This window comes from Juglans regia, chromosome 16 (genome assembly GCF_001411555.2).
Source record: "Juglans regia cultivar Chandler chromosome 16, Walnut 2.0, whole genome shotgun sequence".
NCBI classification, from domain to species: domain Eukaryota; kingdom Viridiplantae; phylum Streptophyta; class Magnoliopsida; order Fagales; family Juglandaceae; genus Juglans; species Juglans regia.
The window spans coordinates 5,631,147-5,655,045 of record NC_049916.1 but is presented as its reverse complement, the minus strand read 5'-3'; the positions used below and the strand labels follow the sequence as shown (position 1 = coordinate 5,655,045).

At 37.1% G+C, this 23,899-nt stretch overlaps 1 protein-coding gene across 1 annotated transcript; it reads right to left on the bottom strand.

Annotated features, from left to right (window-relative positions):
• Positions 1 to 2,064: 2,064 nt before the first annotated feature.
• LOC118344783 (putative nuclease HARBI1) lies at positions 2,065 to 3,541 on the bottom strand. Its single transcript, XM_035686178.1, has 3 exons — positions 3,008 to 3,541; positions 2,661 to 2,892; positions 2,065 to 2,534 (listed from the first exon to the last, which is right to left on the bottom strand). Exons 1-3 carry the CDS (start codon positions 3,539 to 3,541, stop codon positions 2,065 to 2,067), a joined length of 1,236 nt encoding a protein of 411 aa, XP_035542071.1.
• Between the last annotated feature and the right edge of the window lie 20,358 nt (positions 3,542 to 23,899).

Below are 23,899 nucleotides of genomic sequence, written 5' to 3'. Positions count from 1 at the left end.
CTAATTTATAAATATAATAACATGTAATACTAATGGATAAACACTAATATATAAATTTATAATAGCATGTAATATTAATGTATAATAACATGTAATAGTAATGTTTAATAACTAAAGTATAATAACATATAATAGTAGTGTATAATAATCAATGATCCAATATATAATAACATGTAATACTAATATATAATAACTAGTGTATAATAACATGTATACTAATGTATAATCACTAGTATAATAACATTAAACATAGAATACTAAGTCTGGTATATAATTAAGTTAGAAACTAATATTATATTATGTAATACTTTAGTAGAACAACATGTAATTAGATATTTTGGTATAAGTCTATAATACTAATTGCCTATTAAATACTATAGGAATAACTTATGAGTTAGAAATTAGTAGAAAATATTGTATTGAGTTAATAACATGTAATAGTATAGTATAATAACATTGTAATTTGAGACTAGTTAAATAATAATTGTTAATATGAAATATTTTTTTTTCTATTTTTTATGGAAAGATCAAACTTTATTCAATCAAACACAGTTTACATCATAGAGATCAGACCAAACAATTTGTGAAACACTAACTAGAATAGAGTTCCACCAAACTGAGGCTGTCAATACTCAATGCATATCTTGCCAAACTGTGAGCAGCTCCATTGGCCATGTGCCCTGCACGTTGCACTTTGACTTTAGGCATTTTCTTCATCAAGTCCTTCACTTTTGAAATCAGATTCCCCAGCAAAGACATTGATTCACGAGGGGCTAAAATCGCATTAACACTTAATAGAGAATCACTCTCAACTATAAGTTCCATAATTCCCATGTGATAGCAAAGTTGTAGCCCTCTCAAAATTGCTAGTAGTTCAATTTCCATTGGACCAGTCACTTCATTTTCTTTGTTACTAGTTGACGTAAGGACTCTTCCCTTCTCATCCTTCAAAATGATCCTTACATTGAACTAGTTGTTTTCTTTATTCACTTCATTACTAGTTGTTTTCTTTGCATTGCTCAGTGAAAACAACGCCATCAGTATTCAACTTCACAGTTCCTGTAGGAGGGGGTTGCCATCCAAAGCCTGATTTTGAGTGCTATTTTGAGGGCCTTGGTGCTTCACTGTGTTCCTTATAGAGGGATAATGCATTCTCAATCACCTGTTCTGGCAATGGTGTAATGCCCTCATACATGTTTGATTTCTTCTATACCACATGCTTCAAGCTATTAAGAAGAACTTCTCCAATTCACCTTTTATTCCTTTGGCTTGAACTGTCTGTGCTAGACTCACTAAGGCCTCGTTTGGATTCGAAGATGGGTTGAGATGGGTTGAGATGAGTTGATATGAGTTTTGAATAGTAGTGAGATGAGTTGAGATGATTTATGAATAGTAGTGAGATGAGTTGAGATAATTTATAAGTTGTTGTAATTTATTTATGAATTGATATGGTTTTAACTTTATATTAAATGTTATATATAAATTATTGATAAAGAAGTATTAAATAAATTATTAATTATCCAGGTACTTTTTTTTTTTTAATGAAGTGAATAATAAAAATTTTTGGATTACAATAGTCTTTTCTAATGAAAATACAACAAAATTTCGATAATAAAGTTAATCATTTATTCAAAAATCCCAATTGTAATTGTTTGCAAAAAACACGTTAAATAATATTAATATATTATAAAATAATTTTTTCAAATAGCTGTGCTTAAATTCATTTCCCATATTCACCGTAGTAATGAGAAATTTTCCCTACCTCTAATTTTCAATTATAGTCAATGATAATCAATTAGGAAAATAACATCATTAAATTATAAAATCAATCCTTGTAAATTTGTGTACGATAAAATTTACATATCGACCAATTATTTATGAAACTAAATTTACGTATATAGCTTATAATATTAGCAACCATATTTCTAAATAAATTTGCTACAAACTTCCCTATCTATATAAATTAGTAATATATTGCCAGACCAAAATAAAATTTGCAATACATTTGAATCTCTAACTACACCCGCATATAGTCTCAATAATGTCAATATTTATCAATATAAGTCAATGACCACTCCTAGCTTCCCACATACGTTTGGCAATGTCATCCCTAATTGCAGCCATAGCTCGGGCTGATTCGACGGTCATGTCAGGATGATTTCCTGAAACTGCGGCGTCGCTATATGCATGACCGCTTGGACTGAGCTCCATATCTCTCCACTCCTCGAACAACCTGTCATTCGGGCTCGCCATTCTAATAAAATTGTGTAACGTACAACATGCAATGATCAGATCCCCTTGCCTCCCAACTTTATAACCAGGCATGAGTCTTAAAATTCTAAATCGTGATTTCAAGACCCCAAATGTACGTTCTATTACGTTACGAATACATGAATGACGATGATTAAAATAATCTTTATACCCCCTAAATCCCCGCTGACCCTGACGGTCACTTCTATGATATCTCTCTCTAGGGTAAGGGGGCATAAATCCTCGAGTACATGGATACGCCGAATCGACTAGATAATAATGACCTGTCAACCATTAACATTATGAGATAATCAGGCCCCAAGCAACGAATCCCGAGCTTTTTAAAAACAACAGATATAAAGACCCAATATAATCAGACAAAAATAATTGTGGCCTTCGAACTGATTTACCATCGAGAGGCATTGGAAATGCGTTGCGGCCCTGAGACAATGCATCGATGAATACACGTGCATCATGCGAGCTCCCCTCCCAACCAGTGTACAGGAATGTGAATTTCATGTCCAAGTCACATACACACAATACGTTTTGGGCAACTTTGCCATGCCGGTTGCGATATGCCTCACGCACCTCTGCAGGTACAACAGCGTCGATCATGGTCCCATCAATTGCACCAATGCATCCCTGCGAACGAGTAAGCGGACATGATACATACGAATACATACGGTTTAAGTAATTTACAAAACAATGATCCAATATGTACAGAATTATATTTTATTATCTACCATAAACAACTTACCTCAAACCAAGGATAATTTCTCGGATTGGCTGCGATTGTTGGGTGCACCCCGGATGTGTGAGTTGGGTAAATAAGATGTGTCCCTAGCCTACACAGGGCCTTCATAACGTTCCTCACATGGGCATTAACAGTTTCTGTTGAATGTTGAAAGCGCTGCCCCACAATCCGTTGTTCGTCTCCAGCTGCCAGTACCGATGTGAACATGCCAATTTGTTCCTCGACGGTCAACCCTTTTCTAGTATCCTTCAAAAATCTATTTGAACGTAACAAGCTGCATAATGCGCGGAAGGCATCAACCTCAAGTCGGAATAACTCGCGACAATTTCTTGGATTCCCATTCAAAACTTCCAAAATATATTGATGTCCCCGTAATCCAATATTGTGTTGTGGCTGTCTAAGCTGTTGTTGTGCTTCTCTACCAGCCCTCGCAAGAAATGCGAGTGTCTCAAGATCCTCAGTTGCAAGGTCATCTTCACTACTATCAGTCAAACACACATTAGGGAACGTATCATCTGAATCTCGATTCACGTTCATCGAGTACCTTCCTGCTGACCAATTCCCAGTGTGCACAGTGGGTTAATTCGTACTATTTTATCAAAACAACCATTGTAAATAATCTGTCACAAGTTAACAAAATAATAAGGAGGTACTACGATCTTAATATAATATATTAAACATAATCCAATATAATCATACAGAACCCGAACAGAGCCTAAAACAGGTCCTCCATAATCCGTCCTCATTTCAATCAGATTACAACAAATCAAACAGACAACCCACATTGGAAAAGTAGCTGTTTATAAACTCATCAAAGGAATACAAATAGTCTCATGAAAAATAAAGGGTGACAATGCCATCGAAAATATAGCCTAAGAATTAAAAATGACCCTACTTTAACAATTACGGGCCCAATCGTCCCTCCTTGCAGCATCCAAGGACAAGAAAAACAGTCGCATCTCTGGGTTCAGTAATCTCTCGATTGGGCGAACAAGTTGGGATGGCTCCAACGGAGGGGAAAGCTCGCTGAGCAACGTCGCACAATGACTAATCGGATCATACCCCGCATTGGTCCCATCACTAGGCTCTGTCTCTTTGCTGCGCTTCGATGATGCCACAGCTTTTGCATCCTCATATCGTTTACGCCTCGCTCTCTGCGTCAGTTTAACCTCCTCGACGGCCTCAAAAAGCTGCACCTCAAAATCGCTCTTCTTTCTTGGCTTCGGCCTGCGTGATGACCCAGTCACGGCATCCTCTGCAGGTGACCCGATCCCCATCAAGTCAATAAAGTCATCATTGCCAATGGGCAAGACCTGTCGATGGCCTAGTGCGGGAGGGCGTCGAGCTCGCATCTCCTCATCCAGGCGCCGCTCGTCGTCGCTATCTGCTGGTAGCTGTGTTGATGCGTGTTGCATAGTCCCGTATGCAACGGACGCGCCAAATATGGTGCACAGCTCCTCGTACTTTGGGCAGCCAAAAGTACGAAACCTCCCCCATTTCGATTTAACCTAACAATTATAGAAGAAACGCAGTTAATAATCAAACCTCGAGTGCTCAAACAACAAATTTGAAGGGTGCAATAAAGATGGTTAACTTTAATTAAAATTTTACCCTAATGGCATTCTCCCAGCACTCGTCACTCGCGACAACTGTCTTTGTGTCGGGATCCCAACCCATACCAGTTTGGCTCAACAAATCGGTAAACAAGCGCTGCATCCCCTTCAACCTCGTCAATTTTCCACGGACCTGGTTCCTGTCAAACACTTTCTTCCCAACAGCAGTGAGTCGCTGTGCATAAACTCCATGCTCTCTAAACGTTATCTTTCCGCCCTTTAATCTACCTTGAAGTGCGTCCTGGTAGAGCATGTCGATGAATATCTCCTCCATGGCATCGCCCCAAAGCACATTATCCCGGCTCGTATCTTCGGGGTCCTCCATTTCAAATAGCTAAAATGGTAATATAAGGAAAAAAGAAAAAAGGTTTTGCATGTCAACTACGCTACGTTATATGCGTTAATATGAGTAACGAGCCGGAATTACAAATGACCCATACCTGTTGATACGGCCGATGTCTAGCAGATGAGCGTAAGGAGTATCGCTATGGGAACATGGATGACGTAAGTTTATTAATCCCCATGAAACTTTGTTATATATAAATACACAACAGTTGTAGGAGAAAAACTGAAACTCAAAACACTACACTACCACATTCAACCACATGCATACCAAAACCCAAACCCCCAAAAACAGAACAATAATCCCATTTACAACTCTAAAATAAAATGAGGCCCCAAGCAAACTAATGTTTCAACTATAAAATACATGCAAATGCAAAAAACTCCCCACATTACCTCAAACTACTCCATGAAAGTAAAATACATCCAAATGCAAAAATCAAAACCACATGAATACACGGCATACGCAGATTTTCTTATATAATGTTTATCAGTTCTATGAACTTCAAACGCGGGGCGACAATATATGAAATTCTATGATCAAGGGGTAGGCAACATGGTTGGAATTTGAGTGTGATATGCTTTTGTATCAACTATTCCTTGTGGTTAATAATATCTCATAGCATCTTGTGTTTGACAGAAGTAAATTGCAGGGATATATATATTCAACGAATTATAATTTACAGTAGTGACTAACCTTTTTCCTATTCTGACATGTGACTGCCGCCCATGGATTTAAGTTGTATAATAATGATAGACACACAGTTTTTTGTATGTCACAGTCGATACAGAACAATGAGTATATTTGAAAGTTTTTTCACTGATTATATGCAATGTTGTTAATTGGATTGGAGTCTAATTATATGCAAGCAGGAACTATTCGTATAAAACGATAAAAGGCTAGCTGAATTTAGCCAAAAGGATACACAAAATATTTTCTTATAAATTGACATGGTTTAATGTCATACTATGTTTAAGCCCATCAACTTGAAAAGTACTTTTTTAAAATTATCTTTGCGGGCCAAGTTTTTGTATATAAATAAAGATATATATATATTCTTTTAATTATCAAGGATAATTCATTAAGTAAAAGGAAGACTTGGAATCTATTGAAGCAACTAAGACCACATGATGAACTCTTCATAAGTACTCATCTCTTGATATATAATTTTCTTCCTATTTAATTAGTAAGACACCTTAATAATCCGGCAACAAATTAAAGCTTAGGAATGAAATTAAAGATCAGAGAGTGAAATTATTAGAATTAGTACCCACCACCTTTCACTCACTATAAATGTGTATGTGGCAATAAATTCTGGAATGAATAATAGAGCTTTTCAAACCTTTTTGTTATCCATAAGCCATAAGGGGATCATTCATGTATTATATACTCGATCATGCCGTACATCGAATTATAAATTGCTATAGTGTGTTAAAATTTTCATATATATATGTTAGAAACTGATTATTTTGTATATTTCCTGGTTTTTCCTTCCAACAACAATACTAGAAGAGAGGAAACACAGAATTTATTACATATCATAAAATAAAATGAGGCCCCAAGCAAACTAATGTTTCAACTATAAAATACATGCAAATGCAAAAATCTCCCCACATTACCTCAAACTACTCCATGAAAGTAAAATACATCCAAATGCAAAAATCAAAACCACATGAATACACGGCATACGCAGATTTGAGAAAGAAAAATTAAAACCCCATTCCCACATTCAACCACATGCATAGCAAAACCAAAACCCCCAAAAACAGAACAATAAACCCATTTACAACTAACCTATGAAATGAGGCCCCAAGCAAACTAATGTTTCAACCATAAAATACATGCAAATGCAAAAATCTCCCCACATTACAGCCAACAATAATCCCCAACTAAAATCCATGCAAATGCAAAAATCTGTCCAATATTTATGCATCGAGTAGCAGATTTGACAAAGAAAAAATAAAACCCCATTCCCACTGTCAACCACATGCATACCAAAACCAAAACCCCAAAAACAGATCAATAATCACTTCTACAACTAACCTATGAAATGAGGCCCCAAACAAACTAATGTTTCAACTATAAAATACATGCAATTGCAAAAATGTCCCCAAATATGGTGCACGGCTGTAGCAGATTTTTGAAAGAAAAACTAACACCCCATTCCCACATTCAACCACATGCATACCAAAACCAAAACTCCCAACAAATCAATTATAATCACTTTCACAACTAACCTATGAAATGAGGCCCCAAGCAAACTACTCCATTCAACTAAAATACATGGAAATGCAAAAATCTCCCCACATTATGCACGGCAGTAGCAAATTTGAGAAAGAAAAATTAACACCTCATTCCCACATTCAACCACATGCATAGCAAAACCAAAACCCCAAAACCAGAACAAGAATCAATTTTACAACTAACAAGCTGAAATGATGACCCAAGCAAACTATGCCATTCAAGTATGCAAATGCAAAAATCAACCATATTATGCACGGCAGTAGCAGGAAAAAGAAAGAAAAATTAAAACACCCCATTCCCACATTCAACCACATGCATACCAAAACCAAAACCCCAAAAAACAAAACAATAATCACTTTTACAACTAACCTATGAAATGAGGCCCCAAGCAAACTCCATTCAACTAAAATACATGCAAATGGAAAAATCTCCCCACATTATGCACGAATCTCCCCACATAATGCACGGCAATTTTGTAAACAATTCACAAAAGCATAAGTTGAGGAAGCCCTACTTAAAGATAATTTTAAGTCGTATGAATGAGGCCCCAACCAAACTACCACATTCAACCCATGCAAACCCAAAAATAAAACCACAAGCATGGCAACCATAAACATATGTAGCCATGATTATGCATTGATATCCACATTCAAGTATGCATCGACCAATCATGCAAATTAACAAAATAACATCTAAAGAAATGAAATGGGTAAACAACATAAAAATTTTCTAAACACCTTACCATACAGCACTGAAAATTATAATAACATTTTAATTTAACTGTCGTGGTCATGAGCACATCAATGATAATATGGATATACATTTATCTCGGTCAATAACCACAACAATAATAAATTTAAGGAGAAATTCATCTCCACACTAGAGTAATGCCAACTGAAATTGATGCATTGCATTTCTAACAGCTTAAAATGATTTGAGATGAGATTCACATACTTGGAAGGATCGTGTTCTTGGAGCCGTGATGGTGAAAGAAATACCCCGTAGGTGGTTATGGTGGAATCGACTTCTTGAGGTGGGGTGTTTGCAGATTTTGTGCGTTGTGGGTTTCATTTGTGAAGGGGATTTATGAATTTCTCATGTAAGGGGCTCTGACAATATTCCCTAAATCTACACTGTACAATGCGAATCTAAAATCAAAACCCTAGAACTGATTTAACACAGCCTTTGGGTCAGGGGGCAGGGGAATCTCTGTCATGGAAGGGGGACGTGATTGTGTACGGTTACCAGACATATAGATGAAACCCAAATCGATTGGTGGGGATGGTATCTCTCACGCGACTGAGCTCCCTGGGTTGCCTCAGGCCGTCGGTCTTAAGATGCTTCCACCTCGGGTTGCCTTCGAACTGGTGCGTTTGGGAGATCGCAGATGAGATGCCCCCTCGCCCATGCCGTGAAATGGTCTGAAATGGTGAGGTATGGCGTCGATGATGGCAGGAGATGGGTCTGCCCAGAGTGAGGAGCTTTGCGTGGAGATGAATGGTGCGTGAAGAGGTGGGTGAGGGCCTTCGAGCTCTGCGTGGAGTTGATGGGTTCGTGAAGGGCATGGGTGAAGGGGTGGGGGAGAGGGCCTTAGGAGCCTTCATTACACCCGTGTAATGGAAACAGTAAAAAGGCAAAAAGCAACGGTCATTCCCATATTTGTCTTATATGAGAGAATCTTGTGAGGTGTGGTTTGACAGACCACTTCTCCCGTACGAACTCAGTTTGAAATTTTCTGAAGTAACCTTCGAATCCAAACAAGGGCTAAATCTTCTATAAGCTTATCATCTAGGAGATAATTGAACTGTTGTTTCCAGTAGGATCTGATTAAATTGTAGAAATAGAGAGCATGGGCCAAATCCTCCACTTTATTCAGGCATAACTTACGGCAATCATCCAAAATAATATTTATGTGCTCTAGATTCTTCAGAGTTGTCAATCCATTTCTGCAAGCCCTCCAAGCAAAGACTTTCACTCGATTTGGTATGTTTAGCTTCCATAGTTTCCTCCACAACACCTTCATAGTCTATGAATTCAAGCTTTCTACTGCATTTTTATTCTTCTGTAAAGCATAAAAGAGTCGATAGACACTCTTTACAATAAAAATCCCATTCTTTTCACATTCTCATACCAGTTTATCTTTTCTGTTTCTAGGGCCAATTGCGAGCTTTAGAACCTCAGCTGCTTCTCTAGGTGGTAAGACTCTTCTCACTTGTTCCATATTCCACCAATTAGTGTTTTCATCAATAAGGCTAGCCACCTTTTCATACTCCTGAGAACCGGATTGGTTCTGAGGCTGAGGGATAAGTTTGTGATCTGGTAGCCAGAAGTCAGATCAAATGTTAATTGACTTTCCATTACCAACTCTCCATCTGCTCCCATTCAACAAATATTTCTTTGATTCCCAAATTCCCCTCCAAGCATATGAAGGGGCATATCCCAGCTGTGAATCTTTGAAGCTTGAATTGGGAAAATACTTGGCCTTGTAAACTTTGTGCAGCAATGATGATTCTTCCTACAATACTCTCCATCCTTGCTTAGCAAGTAGGTCCTGATTAAAGGTTTGTAAATATTTTAAACCCATGCCCCCATTTGACTTTGTTTCACACATTTTTTTCCCAACTTACCCATCTAATTTTGTTCTCCTCTTTCTTTTGTCCCCACCAAAACTTAGCCATCATATTTTCTAACTTTGCACACATAATGCCAGGGATTTTAAAACAGCTCATTGTATAAGTGGGTATAGACAAGGCCACTACTTTAATCAAAATTCTTTTCCCCCTTGAGATAGCAGCCTTTCCTTCCAACTCTGAAGTTTCTTCCACACGTTATGCTTCAATTCAGAAAAGGTTTTATATTTTGCTCTTCCCACCATAGGTGGAAGTCTTAGATACATTTCATATTGTTGAACCTTCTGCACTCCCCAGAAATGCACGAGCTGCTCCTGCTAGCTAGCTTCCACATTCTTGTTGAATACCATCGAGGTCTTTTCTCTATTCACCTTTTGACCTGAAGCTCTTTCATAAGTCTCCAAGAGATGTTGAATAGTGAGACTTACTTGCATTGTTGCCCCCACAAAATAACAAACTGTCTTCTGCAAATAATTGGTGATTAATTTTTGGTGCTCCTTTATAGATTTTGATACCCTCCACCATCATATGCTGATCAGCTTGCTTAAGTAATGTAATAAGGCCTTCAGTGCATAGTAAGAATATGTAAGGGGAGAGGAGGTCCTCTTGCCTCAACCCACGAGTTGGTATTATCGGTCCCTTAGGTTCTCCATTAACCAAAACTGAGAAAGACACTGTCATCATGCATACCATAATTAACAACCTCCACTTGCCATTGAAACCCATCTTTGCCATCACAGAATCAAGAAAGTCCCACTTCACCCTATCACAGGCTTTGCTCATATCAAGTTTCAATGACATATACCCTTTCTTCCCATACCTCTGCTGCCTCAGATAATGTACTAACTTATAGGCCACAAGAACATTGTCAATAATGAGTCTACCTGGGACAAATGCACTTTCAGACATTGAAATAACATATGGTAATATAGTCTGAAGTCTATTTGCAAGAATGTTGGAGATCAACTTATAAACTACATTACACAGACTTAGGAGTGGTTTGTATTCAGAGATGAGTTGAGATGGGTTGAGATGAGTTGAGATGGGTTGTGAATAGTAAAATAAAAGTTGAATTATTTATTATATTTTGTGTGAGAATTTAGAAAAGTTATTTTGGGATTTGAAAAAGTTGAATTGTTTATTATATTTTATGTGGAAATTTGAGAAAGTTGTAATGATGAGATGACATGAGTTGAGATGAGTTGAGGTGAGTTTTGAATGTAAGCGAGGCCTTATAGGTCTATAATCTGCCACAATTTCATCCTTATTCTTCTTTGGAATCAGAGTTATAAAAGTATGATTTATATCTCGAGGCAAATGACCACTGTTAAGAAGAGCATTAAGGACAGCTGCAGTCACATCTTTCCTTATCACATCCCAATATTTTTAAAAAACAATAGGAGCCATACCATCTAGGCCAGGTGCTTTTGTAGGGTTCATTTGTCTTAATGCTTTTGTAATCTCATTAGCTTTGAACTTCTGTGTAAGACTTTCATTCACTTATATAGATATTCTACCAGCAAGGCCATCCAGGTTCCAGGAAATCCAATTCATCAGCTTGATCAGATGCTTAAAGAAATTTAAGATGACTCTATCTCTACCTGCCTCCACCTACTAGACCCCAACATCATCTTTAACACCTTTTATCAAATTTCTCTTCTTTCTTTGAGTGGCTTTATTATGAAAAAACTTGGTATTCTTGTCACCCTCTTTAAACCATAGAGCTTTTGATCTTTGCCTCCACATAATCTCATCTATTTCCAATCATTTTTGCATGTCTTCTCTTGCCTCCCTCTATTTCACTTATTTGAGCCCTTGAGGATCATAATTGTATAAGCACTTCAGCTTGTGCCTTGCCTTCTCGATATTTTTCTTAACATTGCCAAAATTGCTCTTGTTCCATAGCATTAATTTCTCTGCACATCTCTGAATCTTTCTCTGAATCTTTTTCATCACACTACTTAAATCCTGTGGTCCCATCACCCCTTTCCAAGTTGTATCAATTACTTGTTTACAAGCAGCAGATTCCACAAACATAGCCTTAAATCTAAACAGTTTTTGACCCTTTACTTGGTAATTATCATCTAGCCTTTTCATGATGATAGTTAAATGGTCAGAGTGAGCCACTGGGACATGTTCCACACCCATCATAGGAAAAGAAGCACACCATTTCATATTAGCCACGAACTTGTCAAGTCTCTCACTCATGCATTGGTTATTCTCCATTCCATTACTCCAAGAAAACTTAGGCCCTTTCAAACCTAGATCAATTAAAACACAATCTTGCATCACTGCTCTAAACTCAGCCATTTGTCTTTCTGACCTTACTGTCCCACCTTTTTTCTCATTGTTGCTAAGTATCTCCTTGAAGTCACCCACGAGGAGCCATGACTTATCTTGGGGAACATTAATGGATCTAATTAAAGACCAAGTTTCATGTCTCTTTGTAGCATCTGGTTGTCCATATATACCAGTCAAAAACCAAGGCTCGTCCATATCATCATCTACCTTGACTTTTGCATGAACGTGAAATTTAGAGAAATGAACCATAAGTAATTGAACATGATTCTTCCAAAGTAAGGCTAAACCCCTTCCCCTTCCTTCATTGCTTACAGCAAAAAAATTAGTAAAACCTATACCATATTTTATTCCTTCCATTCTCTATGTATTTAAAAGAGTTTATTGCAAAAACAAAATATCGAGACCTTCTCTTCTAACTAAGTCACGAAGGATTCGAATTCCTCATGGGTTCCCAAGCCCATGTCAATTCTAACTCAACACGATCATTGCTCCCGACAGGGCTAGGAACCAGCCATTGCCGATATCATATTATCACTTGAGTCACCCATTTCTTTAACTCCAACTGTTCCACCCTCACCTCTTACACTACCATCACCCAATTTGTATCTTTTATTCTGCTTCTGTGCCTCCAACGAGTTACTACTATCTTCTAGTGTCCTCTTTTTGCCAGCAATATCATTAACCTAGATAAAAGAGTTGCCAAAAGCTCTTGCTCTAGACTTCCACTTCCCACCCTTATTCCTCATTTGTTTTTGCTGAGGGGTCTTTTGAACCTTAGTTGTACATAACTCCATAATATGGGCTGGATCCTTTGAAACAAAACTGAAGCCTGGTCCATCATCCCCTCGATCCACTATCTCCACATCACTAAGTAAGTCAACCCCGGTATCCTTGACTATATCCACATTAACTGCCATAGATTCTTTAAATCCTTACATAAACTCCCCTCGCCTTAGCTCAAAATTAAAAGTGTTCATATCAGAGTTGGCATGTAACGCCCCAATAGAAGGCCCAAACCACATAGCCTATACTCCAAAAGGACTAGTCAATGATACAATTGGAGCCCCATTAGAACCTTATAAAGAGCAAGAAGTTCTCATTCCCAAGCAATGTTGGATCCCATACACCACCTACCCTTATCCATATCATATGGGGTATCACATGACAACTTCCTTTTTCGAAACCCCATCAGTGTAGGACCTTCACTCTAATCCCCCTCCCCCTTATCCTCACCTAGAATCACACACTTCCAATTCACCTCAAAAGTTTCCTTATCAGTATGCATCGTAGGTGCTGGCGCTGACAAATCACTACTATCACCCTCTGTTTTGCTATGGTAAGGTTCCCAATGGCTATTCTTCCCCATCGTACTAAATCTTCCCCCATCATTCATAGGTCTCCTTCGAATGACAGATTTTGCCCGTAACCAAGAACCAAATTGTTCTATTTCCTGACTCTACTGTCCATACAAAGGGCATCCCTTCCCTTCATGAATGATCCTAACGCATTTGAAACATAGTTGTGGAAGCTTCTCATACTGAATAGGAATCTAGTATTTTACTCCATTAATAGTAACAGTTCTGCCCCTTGCCAGTGGTTTTTCAAGTCCAGTAGAATTTTCATTCAAAGGAAGTTTCCCACCCTGCATCATCATCATCAACTTCTACCTCTTCCACCACTCTTACCGACCTGCCTATCCTTTCTCGACACTTTTTGTTTATCCCCACAAGTGGCATGTTATGGCATTGAACCCAAAGATATATAGTATCAAACTTCATTTTACTTGGCTGGAAGAAACCATCAAAAGGGTTAATAACAAACATGTTGCTATGAAAGAACCATGGTCTACCATCCTCAACTCTTTTCTTATCTGCATGGGTGGCAAACATGATAGTAAATATATTCGCCCTCACTTCTTGAAACACTGCATGCTTGCTTAGTTTCCAAACTTTTGCCATTGTTGCTTCAACTATACTCTTACTGATAGTGCGATCAATCCATATTTTTCCTATCAAACACCTTTTGTCATTTTTTTGTACTTCTGTCATGGCCATTCCTTCTAGATCAACTGCCAAATATTCCTCCTCTGTCAAATTAAGTTGCCCCCATAAGTATTCCAGCCCTTCCATAGCACTCCGATACCAAACCAAAAATTGGTTACAAGCTGAATGAACCTCGACTGCCTTCACCTTTCAAAAACTATTTCCACCATCTCTATTTTCTCTAGAGAGAAAAAGAGAGGAGACTTTGTTAATAACAAATACTAACAATTAAAATTAAGTGATAAAAGAATTATAAAAGCTATAAATAAAAAACTTAGGGTTAAAACATAGATTAAAGTTGATTTAGTATTTAGATTTGGCCTTTAGGGTTTGAATTAGGGTTTAGAAAAAACAAATACATACAACCCAGCTCAAAAAGCCCAAAGTGTTATCCCAGCCCACAATCTACGTAAAATGGCGTCGTTTTTATATTGCAAAACGACGTCGTTTTATGTCTAACTTAAAGCCCTAAGGCTTTCATATTCACCCCCCTTCCCTGAAACTTTTCATCACTTCTTCTTCACTCTTCAGTTCTCACCCTAGGCTCGGCTTCCCCCCCCCCGGCGACATGGCCTCTCTCTCAAAATCCCACCTATGACCGCACGGCCTCTCTCTCAGAATCCCACCGCACTACCTCTCTCTTTCTTCTGGTAAGCCCCTATGACCCTATCTCTCTCTTCTCCATTCGTTGTTTATATCTCTTTTCCCGTGACTCCATCATGTTCTATCTCTCTATCTCTTTTTTCTTTTAATTTTTATTTACTCATAAAATTTTACATGGTCTCGAGACTAAAGATTCAACGAAGCTGTAAGAGCTAAGTCTTGTGTTGAGAATTCCATGGAGTGCCATCACGGTATCAAGATGAGTTTTTGAAATGTTGTAAATATGTGGACTGATTTGATTTCAACGTGCAAATGAAAAGAGAAATTAATCTATTTCGTGATGCTTTGTGAATCTGTGTAGTGGGTAGATGCTTTGTGAATTTGTGTAGATTGGGCTAGATGCTTTGTGAATCCGTGTAGAATCTAGCTGTGTATATGCTTTGTGAATCTTGAAAATGGGTAGATTCTTATCATGGTTTTCGTGAATCTAGTTGTGATATGTTTTTTGTGATATAGTTGTGATATGTCATACTAAGTAAGTATGATCTAGAAAATCATATGGATTATCAGTGGGGATGTTTTTGTATATTAATTATAATTTACCTAGCTATTTTAATTAAAATTAATCTTAGTAGATTTCACCACTTTGTCGGATTTGGCATGTAGGTCCAGTTTCTATTTGAGCTAATATTTATTATTTGAGTTTTGGGGCTATTTTTGTTTTGCATGTATTGAATGATTAAACTGATATTATACATGTTTTTGGAGTTGTTTTTGTTTGTGTTGTGTGGTTTGGGGCTATTTATATATTAATAAGATGCAAAAGTTGGAGCAATTTTGAATTTATATATTAAACTAAAATTAAATCACTAAAACAGCCACAATTGTGGTTATTTTAATTTTATAACAGCCCCAATTTCATGAGTTAATATATGTGTTGTGTTTTTTGGATTGTTTTTGTTGGGGTGTTTTGAACGACTAACCTGAACATGTGGGGCCCGAAGTTGAATTAATATTTTTGTACTATTTTGTTTGTGTTGTGTTCTAGTTCTTGAATCATGAATATAGAAGGCACAAGTACTCTACGTGCATTCAAGGTGGTGGAACTACTACTCGGCTAATGCTTGACTTGTGGCAATAATTTATGTACCTAGTTGGTCCATTTAATTAATATGGTTGTTGGCTTGTTGCTGTTAAATTTTGTAACTATTCATGTGTATGAAGAATAATTTAGCCTGTCAATGGCTGCGAGATTTCAATATTCTTGATGATTGTAATAACCATTGATATTTGATTCCAGTTAGGTTTAAACTTTTCTTTCTTTGTCCTTAACATTACTTTTTTTTTCCTTCTTGTGGATCGAGATTGTGTATTATCTTAAGAGATATGACGTAATTATAACCTGCTCTAACTGCAACTGTTTCCCACGTTATTATCTTAATTAAGAGATTTATTCACACGTTATTATAACATGACGTTATTAAGACATTGTGTATTAGCTGCAACTGTTTCAATGTACTGAGACAGTTTTTGTTCATTACTATACTTATGTATGGATGCTGCTAGTTGTGCATATATATATTCACCAAATATTTATTTGCTCATTTGAACCAACTATCAGAACTGGTTTAATTTGTATTTTGATCAAGCATGAAGTTAATTCTAAGGGCTCGTGTGGATAGTGAGATGAGATGAAATGAGATGGTTTCAAATGAGTTGAATAAAATATTATTAGAATATTATTTTTTAATATTATTATTATTTTAGAATTTGAAAAAGTTGAATTGCTTATTATATTTTGTGTAAGTAATTGAAAAAGTTGTAATGATGAGATGATATCGTTTCTCTATCCAAACAAATTTGAAGATAAACTTAAAATTACTGTAGCTCATAATTCAAGCTTTTACTTTTTAAAGAAGTCAATGTAAATCATTTTATTTATATTTCTTCAAATTTTAAAAAAGCATTGAAGAAGCCAATGCTAGTGCTCTATGAGTTCATTGCCTAGTTAAATACTCTTTATGCATTTGGGTATTACCCTTTTGTTTTTTAATGAATTGCGATTACTCAATATTACAAATAAAAATTGCTTGTTTGTTTAGGGATCTAGACAAACGAGTATAAAGACATCATGAAATGTGGTCGTTAATTGACGCTTATCATATATTCTCCTAATTTTCTTCATATTTATCACCTTTAAATGGTTAACGTGATACTTGCAAGAACTATGCCACAATATTAGAGGGACTCAACTAAGTTGCAATAAAAAAAAGTCTCCTCTCTAATATTCTCTATGGAGAATGGAGGTGGAGTTTAGGGCATCTCCAATGTGAAGGCCGTTGACACTTTTGAAATGGAAACAATTCAGGAACTGTAGGAGAGTCTCAAGCTGAACGAGGAAGAAGGGGTGGCTATTGACATTGAAGGAGAAGGAATACCAGAAGTGCTACAGAAGGGGGACCGAAGTTTGGTGAGCAGAATTTGGTCGGATCGACAAATTGGGAAGCATATAGTTGAAACTACTATGGCTAAGGTTTGGAGGCTTAGCAAACCTGTAAAATGTGTAAAACAGAAACAGACAACTAGAAACTTGAGAAAGAATTTGAGAGAAAATCAATGTGATTTCTCATTAAACTGTATTGAATTTCTTTTATCTTAGGTGTTGTACATCACTACTATTTATATACAGTAATTGGCAATGTAAGCCATTTGACTTTAACTAACTTTAACTAACTTAACTGTCATCTTCTAACTTTAACAATTTCTTCATCCTTCTGAGTTTGGCTTCCTGTGACTTTAATTCTAATGCTTCAATTTGCTCTTGTATGTTCCAATACCCCCCCTCAAGAGGGGAATGGATATTGATCATTCCCATCTTGCAGATTAAATGATGAAAATGTAGAGAGCCAAGTGGTTTAGTCAGTATGTTTGGTAGTTGATGTTTAGAGGGAATATGAATAATTTTGATCAGTCCTTCTTGCAACTTTTCTTGAACCAAATGGCAATCTAGCTGGATGTGCTTTGTCCTTTCATGTTGAATAGGATTTGATGCAATTTCAGAAGTTGGTTTGTTGTTAGTATGAAGCAAAACAGCTTGTGAATGGGGAATGTGCAAATTAGCCAGTAGATAGATTAACCATTGAATTTCACGTGGTAGATGCTAGAGCTCTATATTCAGATTTAGCCGAGGATCGACTAATAGTTGGTTGTTTCTTTGACTTCCATGAGATGGGAGAGTTTCCAATAAACACTATGAAACCAATGATGCTTCTTCTGGTGTCAATACATCCATCCCAGTCACTGTCTGAATAAGCTTTTAAATGAAGAGGAGAGTCTGTAGACAGAAAAATGCCTTGACCTGGTGTTGCTTTGATGTACCTAAGGACCCTCTCAGCAGCTTGAAGGTGTTTGGTATTGGGATTAGCCATGAATTGGCTTAATGCTTGTACTGAGTAAGATAGGTCAGGTCTGGTTATGGTAAGATACAATAGATGACCAACAAGTCTTCTATATAATGCAGGACCTGACAGAGGAGTAGATGAATCATTAGCACTAAGCTTTAAGGTAGATTCCATAGGAAAAGCTACAGGTTTGCATCCTGAAAATCCATTGTCTTGCAAGATGTCCAAAGCATACTTGCGTTGGCACAAAGAGATGCCTTTAGCTGATCTGGCCACTTCAATCCCCAAAAAAATATTTCAATTCCCCCAAATCTTTTATTGTAAAAGAGTCATGTAAAAACTGTTTAATAATAGCTACTTCATCAAGGTTATTAGAGGCAATGATGACATCATCAACATAGATCAAAAGTGCCACAAAACTGGTTGAATTGTGTTTGATGAATAAAGAGGAATCAGACTTTGCTTGTGTGAAACCAAACTGAAGCAAGGGGGATGACAGTTTAGAGAACCACTGTCTTGAGGCCTGTTTGAGACCATATAGACTCTTTTTGAGTTTGCAAATTCTAGGATCAGTTGGTGAAGAGTACCTTGGTGGCAGCTGCATGTATACCTCTTCATTCAAGTCTCCATGGAGGAAAGCATTGTTTACATCAAGTTGATGTAAATGCCAATGCTTAATGGCAGCAATTGATAATAAAGTGCGTACTGTTGTCATTTTAGCCACAGGGAAAAATGTATTAAAAAAATCAAGGCCTTCTTGTTGAATGTACCCCTTTGCCACCAATCTAGCCTTGTATCTTTCAATTGTGCCATCAGATTTGTATTTAACACGATAGACCCATTTACATCCCATTGCAGTCTTATTTGGAGGTAGAATTGCAAGTTCCAAAGTTTTATTTAACTCAAGAGCTTTAATCTCATCTGACATAGCAGTTTGCCATTGAGGATGTGAGCTAGCTTGTTTGAAAGTCTTTGGTTCGAAAGTAGAAGAAAAAGCAGAAGAAAAAGCTCTATGTTTAGGAGACAATTTTGTAGTAGAAAGAAAATGTGCAATAGAATATGGCTTACCAGGAGAAGGAAAACAACAATTGAAAGATGCCTGAGATGTTGAAGTAGGCTTAACCATATTACCACAATAAAAATTCTGCAAATATGGGGGAGGATTCCTTACTCTCTCAGATTTTCTAGTATTTATAGGTTCATGGTTGATTTGGGAAATGAGAGGTGCTGCAATTTCAGAAGATGAATTGGAAGATGTTGTAATCTGATAGGTATGTGATCTAATTTATGAATTTCAGGAGGTATTGCAATTTGAGATGAGGGTAAGATTTGAGGTACTGCAATATCAGGAGATGAAATGGAAGGTACTGCAATATCAGGAGATGAAATGGAAGGTAGTGCAATGTCAGAAGGTGAAATGGGAGTTACTGAGAAATCATATAGTGAAGGAAAATTAGGAAATAAAAAGGGTGTGTGATTGGTGTTTGGTATGGAAGGAAAAACAGATTCATGAAATGTAACATTTCTAGAGACAAAAATTTAAAGAGTAAGAAGATCAAGCACCTTATATCCTTTGATATTAGGTGGATAACCAAGAAACAAGCATTTTGAAGCTCTAGGTTGAAATTTTCCTCGATTGTTTTGGATAGTGCTAGCAAAGCACAAGCAACCAAAAACTTTGAAATAGTTGTATGCTGGTGGTTTTTGAAAAAGGAGAGCATAAGGTGTATTATTTTCTAGCACAGATGAGGGAATTCGATTAATGAGATGTGTAGCAGTTAACACACATTCACTCCAATATGATAAAGGTAATTTGGATTGAAAAAGAAGGGCTCTAGCTACATTTAACAAATGCTGATGCTTTCTTTCAACTCTGCCATTTTGCTCAGGAGTTTCTACACAATATAGTTGATGAATCATGCCATATTTTTTATAGAGAGTAGGCATATTGAATTCTTGGCCATTATCTGTTCTAAGTGTTTGGATTTGGGTATTGAATTGAGTTTGAACATAAGCAATGAAGTTGATAAGTAAGGATCTAGTTTCTGATTTTGTTTTCATAAGATAAAGCCAAGTGAAACGTGTATGGTCATCTACAATTGTAAGAAAGAATTTGTATCCAGAATGAGAGATTGTTGAGAATGGACCCCAAATGTCACAATGCACTAATTGAAAAGCTTTATTTGCATTGTTTTGTGATACAGGAAAAGATAGCTTCTTTTGTCGAGCTAGAGGACAAATCTCACAAACATGATTATGAGAAGATTTTACAGAAGGATCAATGGAACTAAGGATTTTCAATCTGTTAGAAGAAAGATGTCCCAATCGAGAATGCCATATGTCAGGACTGATGGTAGATGTATTGACCAAAAAAGAGTTGTTTGAGTCAGGTAATCCCTTCTGTGTTAGCAGGAAAATTAATGAGGTGGTATAGGCCAGCTCTAACTTCAGCAAGCCCAATCATCTTCCATTTGTTGAGGTCCTACAAGACACATTTAGATTGAAAAAGAAACAAGGCAATAGAGTTTTCTTTAGTCAATCTTGAAGCAGAGATAAGATTGATATGAAAAGAAGGAATATAGAGAGCATTATATAGCACTAAATCATAAGAGAGTTTGACAGTTCCTGTAAAACTAATAGGAACAGATTGACCATTTGGTAAATGGACTAAAGAGGGTTTGGTGGGTATTTTTTATTGAAGTGAACAAATGGGGAGAACAGATCATATGATTTGTTGCTCCAATATCCAATATCCAAGGAGAATTGTTGTTCAAAGAATTTGTAACCAAACAGGAGTTGAAGTGATTACCTGATGTGGAGGCAGTATTGACTGCAGAATTGGAATTAATAGATGAATTAGACAAGCTATTAGCAAGAGTGATCATATTCTGTATTTGCTCTTGAGAAAAAGGTATGTTTGGTATGTTTGAGTTTTGCTCCAAAGAAGATGCACTGTTTGCATTGGGCAATCGTGTTGAATTAAATCTTTTTCCTCGAGGGCCTTTCCACCCTGGTGGATAACCTACGATTTGGAAACAATTGTCTGCAAGGTGTCCAGAGAATCCACAATGGGAACAAGTAACATCAGGTTTTCCTTTGAATTTGCTGAACTTAGAGACATTGGAAAAAATTTGTTTGGGTGGTTGTGCAGCAGCCATAGCATGAGAATCAAGAGGAAGCCCTACTACATTTGTCAAAGATCTTTGACTTTCTTCTTGCAGTAACAAAGAAAAGACTTTCCCCATTGAAGGTAAAGGAGAAAGAAGCAGTTGACTTCGAATAGCTGAATAAGATTCATGTAAACCAACCAAGAACTTCATCACATAGTCAGCTTGCTGGCGATCAACAAGATTCTTTAAAATGGCACAAGTGCAAGTATTCAGGATTCCACAATTACATTTAGGAAGAGGACGAGAGCTAATGTATTCATCCCATAAAGTTTTGAAATCACTAAAATATTCAGTGATTGAGTTTGAACCTTGAGAAATAGAACTTAAAGATTTCTCTAATGTAAAAACTCGAGGGCCATCACTTCGAAGGTACCTAACCTTTAGTTCATCCCAAATATCATAAGCAGTATTGAAATAGAGAAGATTTTCCCGAATTTCTTTTGCAATTGAATTCATCAACCAAGACAAAACAAGGTTGTTTGCTCGCAGCCAAGCAACTTGAAGTTTAGTGTTGTCAGGATTGGGTTGAGGCAGACTTCCATCAACAAAGGCAAGCTTGTTCTTTACAGTCAGAGCAAACGAGATTGATCTACTCCATGCAACATAATTTGTACCATTGAAAATTTTGAAAACAAGAAGAGCTCCAGGGTTGTCACTGGGATGCAGATACTAAGGGCATGATGAATCATCAGATGGATTCATTAAGGATGAACAAGAGAATTTCATCATATTGATTGAGGATTCCATATTGGCAGGAGATTCCATAGCAGCAAGAATGACAAGAAATGTAAAGAAAGGTAAAGAAGGATCAGGAATTTGATCAAGAAAGCAGCGGAAGTTTGATACTCGATGATACCATGTAAAATGTGTAAAACAGAAACAGAGAACTAGAAACTTGAGAAAGAATTTGAGAGAAAATCAATGTGATTTCTCATTAAACTGTATTGAATTTCTTTTATCTTTGGTGATGTACATCACTACTATTTATATACAGTAATTGGCAATGTAAGCCATCTGACTTTAACTAACTTTAACTAACTTAACTGTCATCTTCTAACTTTAACAATTTCTTCATCTCTTCTGAGTTTGGCTTCCCGTGACTTTAATTCTAATGCTTCAATTTGCTCTTGTATATTCCAACAAAACCTGTTGTGTTCACAGAATTGGGGAGGAACACTTTTATTATCACTTTTGCTAACCATGCAGATAAGAATCGTGTGGAGAATGGTAGACCATGGCTCTTCGATGGGCACATATTTGTGATGAACGCCTTTGATGGTTACACCCCCCTTAGCAAACTCTCCTTTGAGGTGGAGATAATGTGGGTTCAATTCCATAATCTGCCTTTGGCAGGGATATCACGACAGTGTCGGGAGAAGCCGGGAAGGTCTTTAGGTGTGGTGGAGGAGGTGGACGTAGAATTTGATGATGTGGGGTGGGGTCAGTCCCTTCTAGTTAAAATGTCCTTAGACCTGAAAAAACCTTTGGCTAGGGGATGCACTGTCACTTTGCAAGGGGTGAAAGCCTGGGTCCCAATCAAGTATGAGAAACTGTCGTGGTTCTGCTTGCAGTGTGGAAGAATTATTCACGAAGGAGCAAGATGCCATATGATAGATTCCATGGAGGCTGATAACAAACAGTTTGGAAGTTGGCTTCATGCAGACTCAGGTGGCTGCAAAGCTAGTGCTGTTTCTCAAACAGAACACAATTCGGCGGGGAAGAGTTTTCCAGCAGGGATGGGGAAGCACTTGGTGGAGGAAGGTGGAGACCAGACTGCACTAAGTCCATGAATGGAAAGCGGGAACTTAGGCGATGTTGTGGGAAGGAATTAGGCGGAAAATCCTCTGAAGTCAATAGGAGATAACCCAAAGGCAGGACCCATAGACAAGAATCCGGATTTAAAGGACCAATGCACACAAGCAGAGACAACTTTGGTGGGTGGCGGCTCCATTGAAAACGTGATGCATGGAATTGCAGAGGAAGTCTTCGTGGGCCTGGTATGTAAGACTTTTATTTAAACTCTATGTCCTACACATCCATCATGATAGAGTCTGGAATAGCTCAAAACTTAACAGTTAATAAATGAGTTATAATGGGATAAGAAAACTCCTAAGAGATGAGATTAACTCTATATCTCTAATCACAGTCAAACACAAAGTCTTAGATTTCTTGATGGTCAGAAGTCTATAAATAGTACTGAGGGGTTACAGGGTTCTCACTTACAACATCAGAGTGCCTCTAGCCTTCGGGAGACGCTAGTGAGGCTAAGTTGCTAGGGTGATCCTTCTCTCATAGTCAGATTAATTTCTTCATCAAACAGATGGAGAAAGGTACTTCTTTTTAATGCTGTTGTTTATATTGTGGATTATAGAAAATCAAAGATCCAATTATTAATGTTCATGTTAAAATATTTAACATGTGGTATCAAAGTTTCAGGTTGTAAATTTTTTATGATCATAATAAAGCATATAATGAATAAATATTTGGTTTTATATGTGCTTTCGTATATGTGATTTTATCATGTTGCAAAAGACTGAAAATATTACTT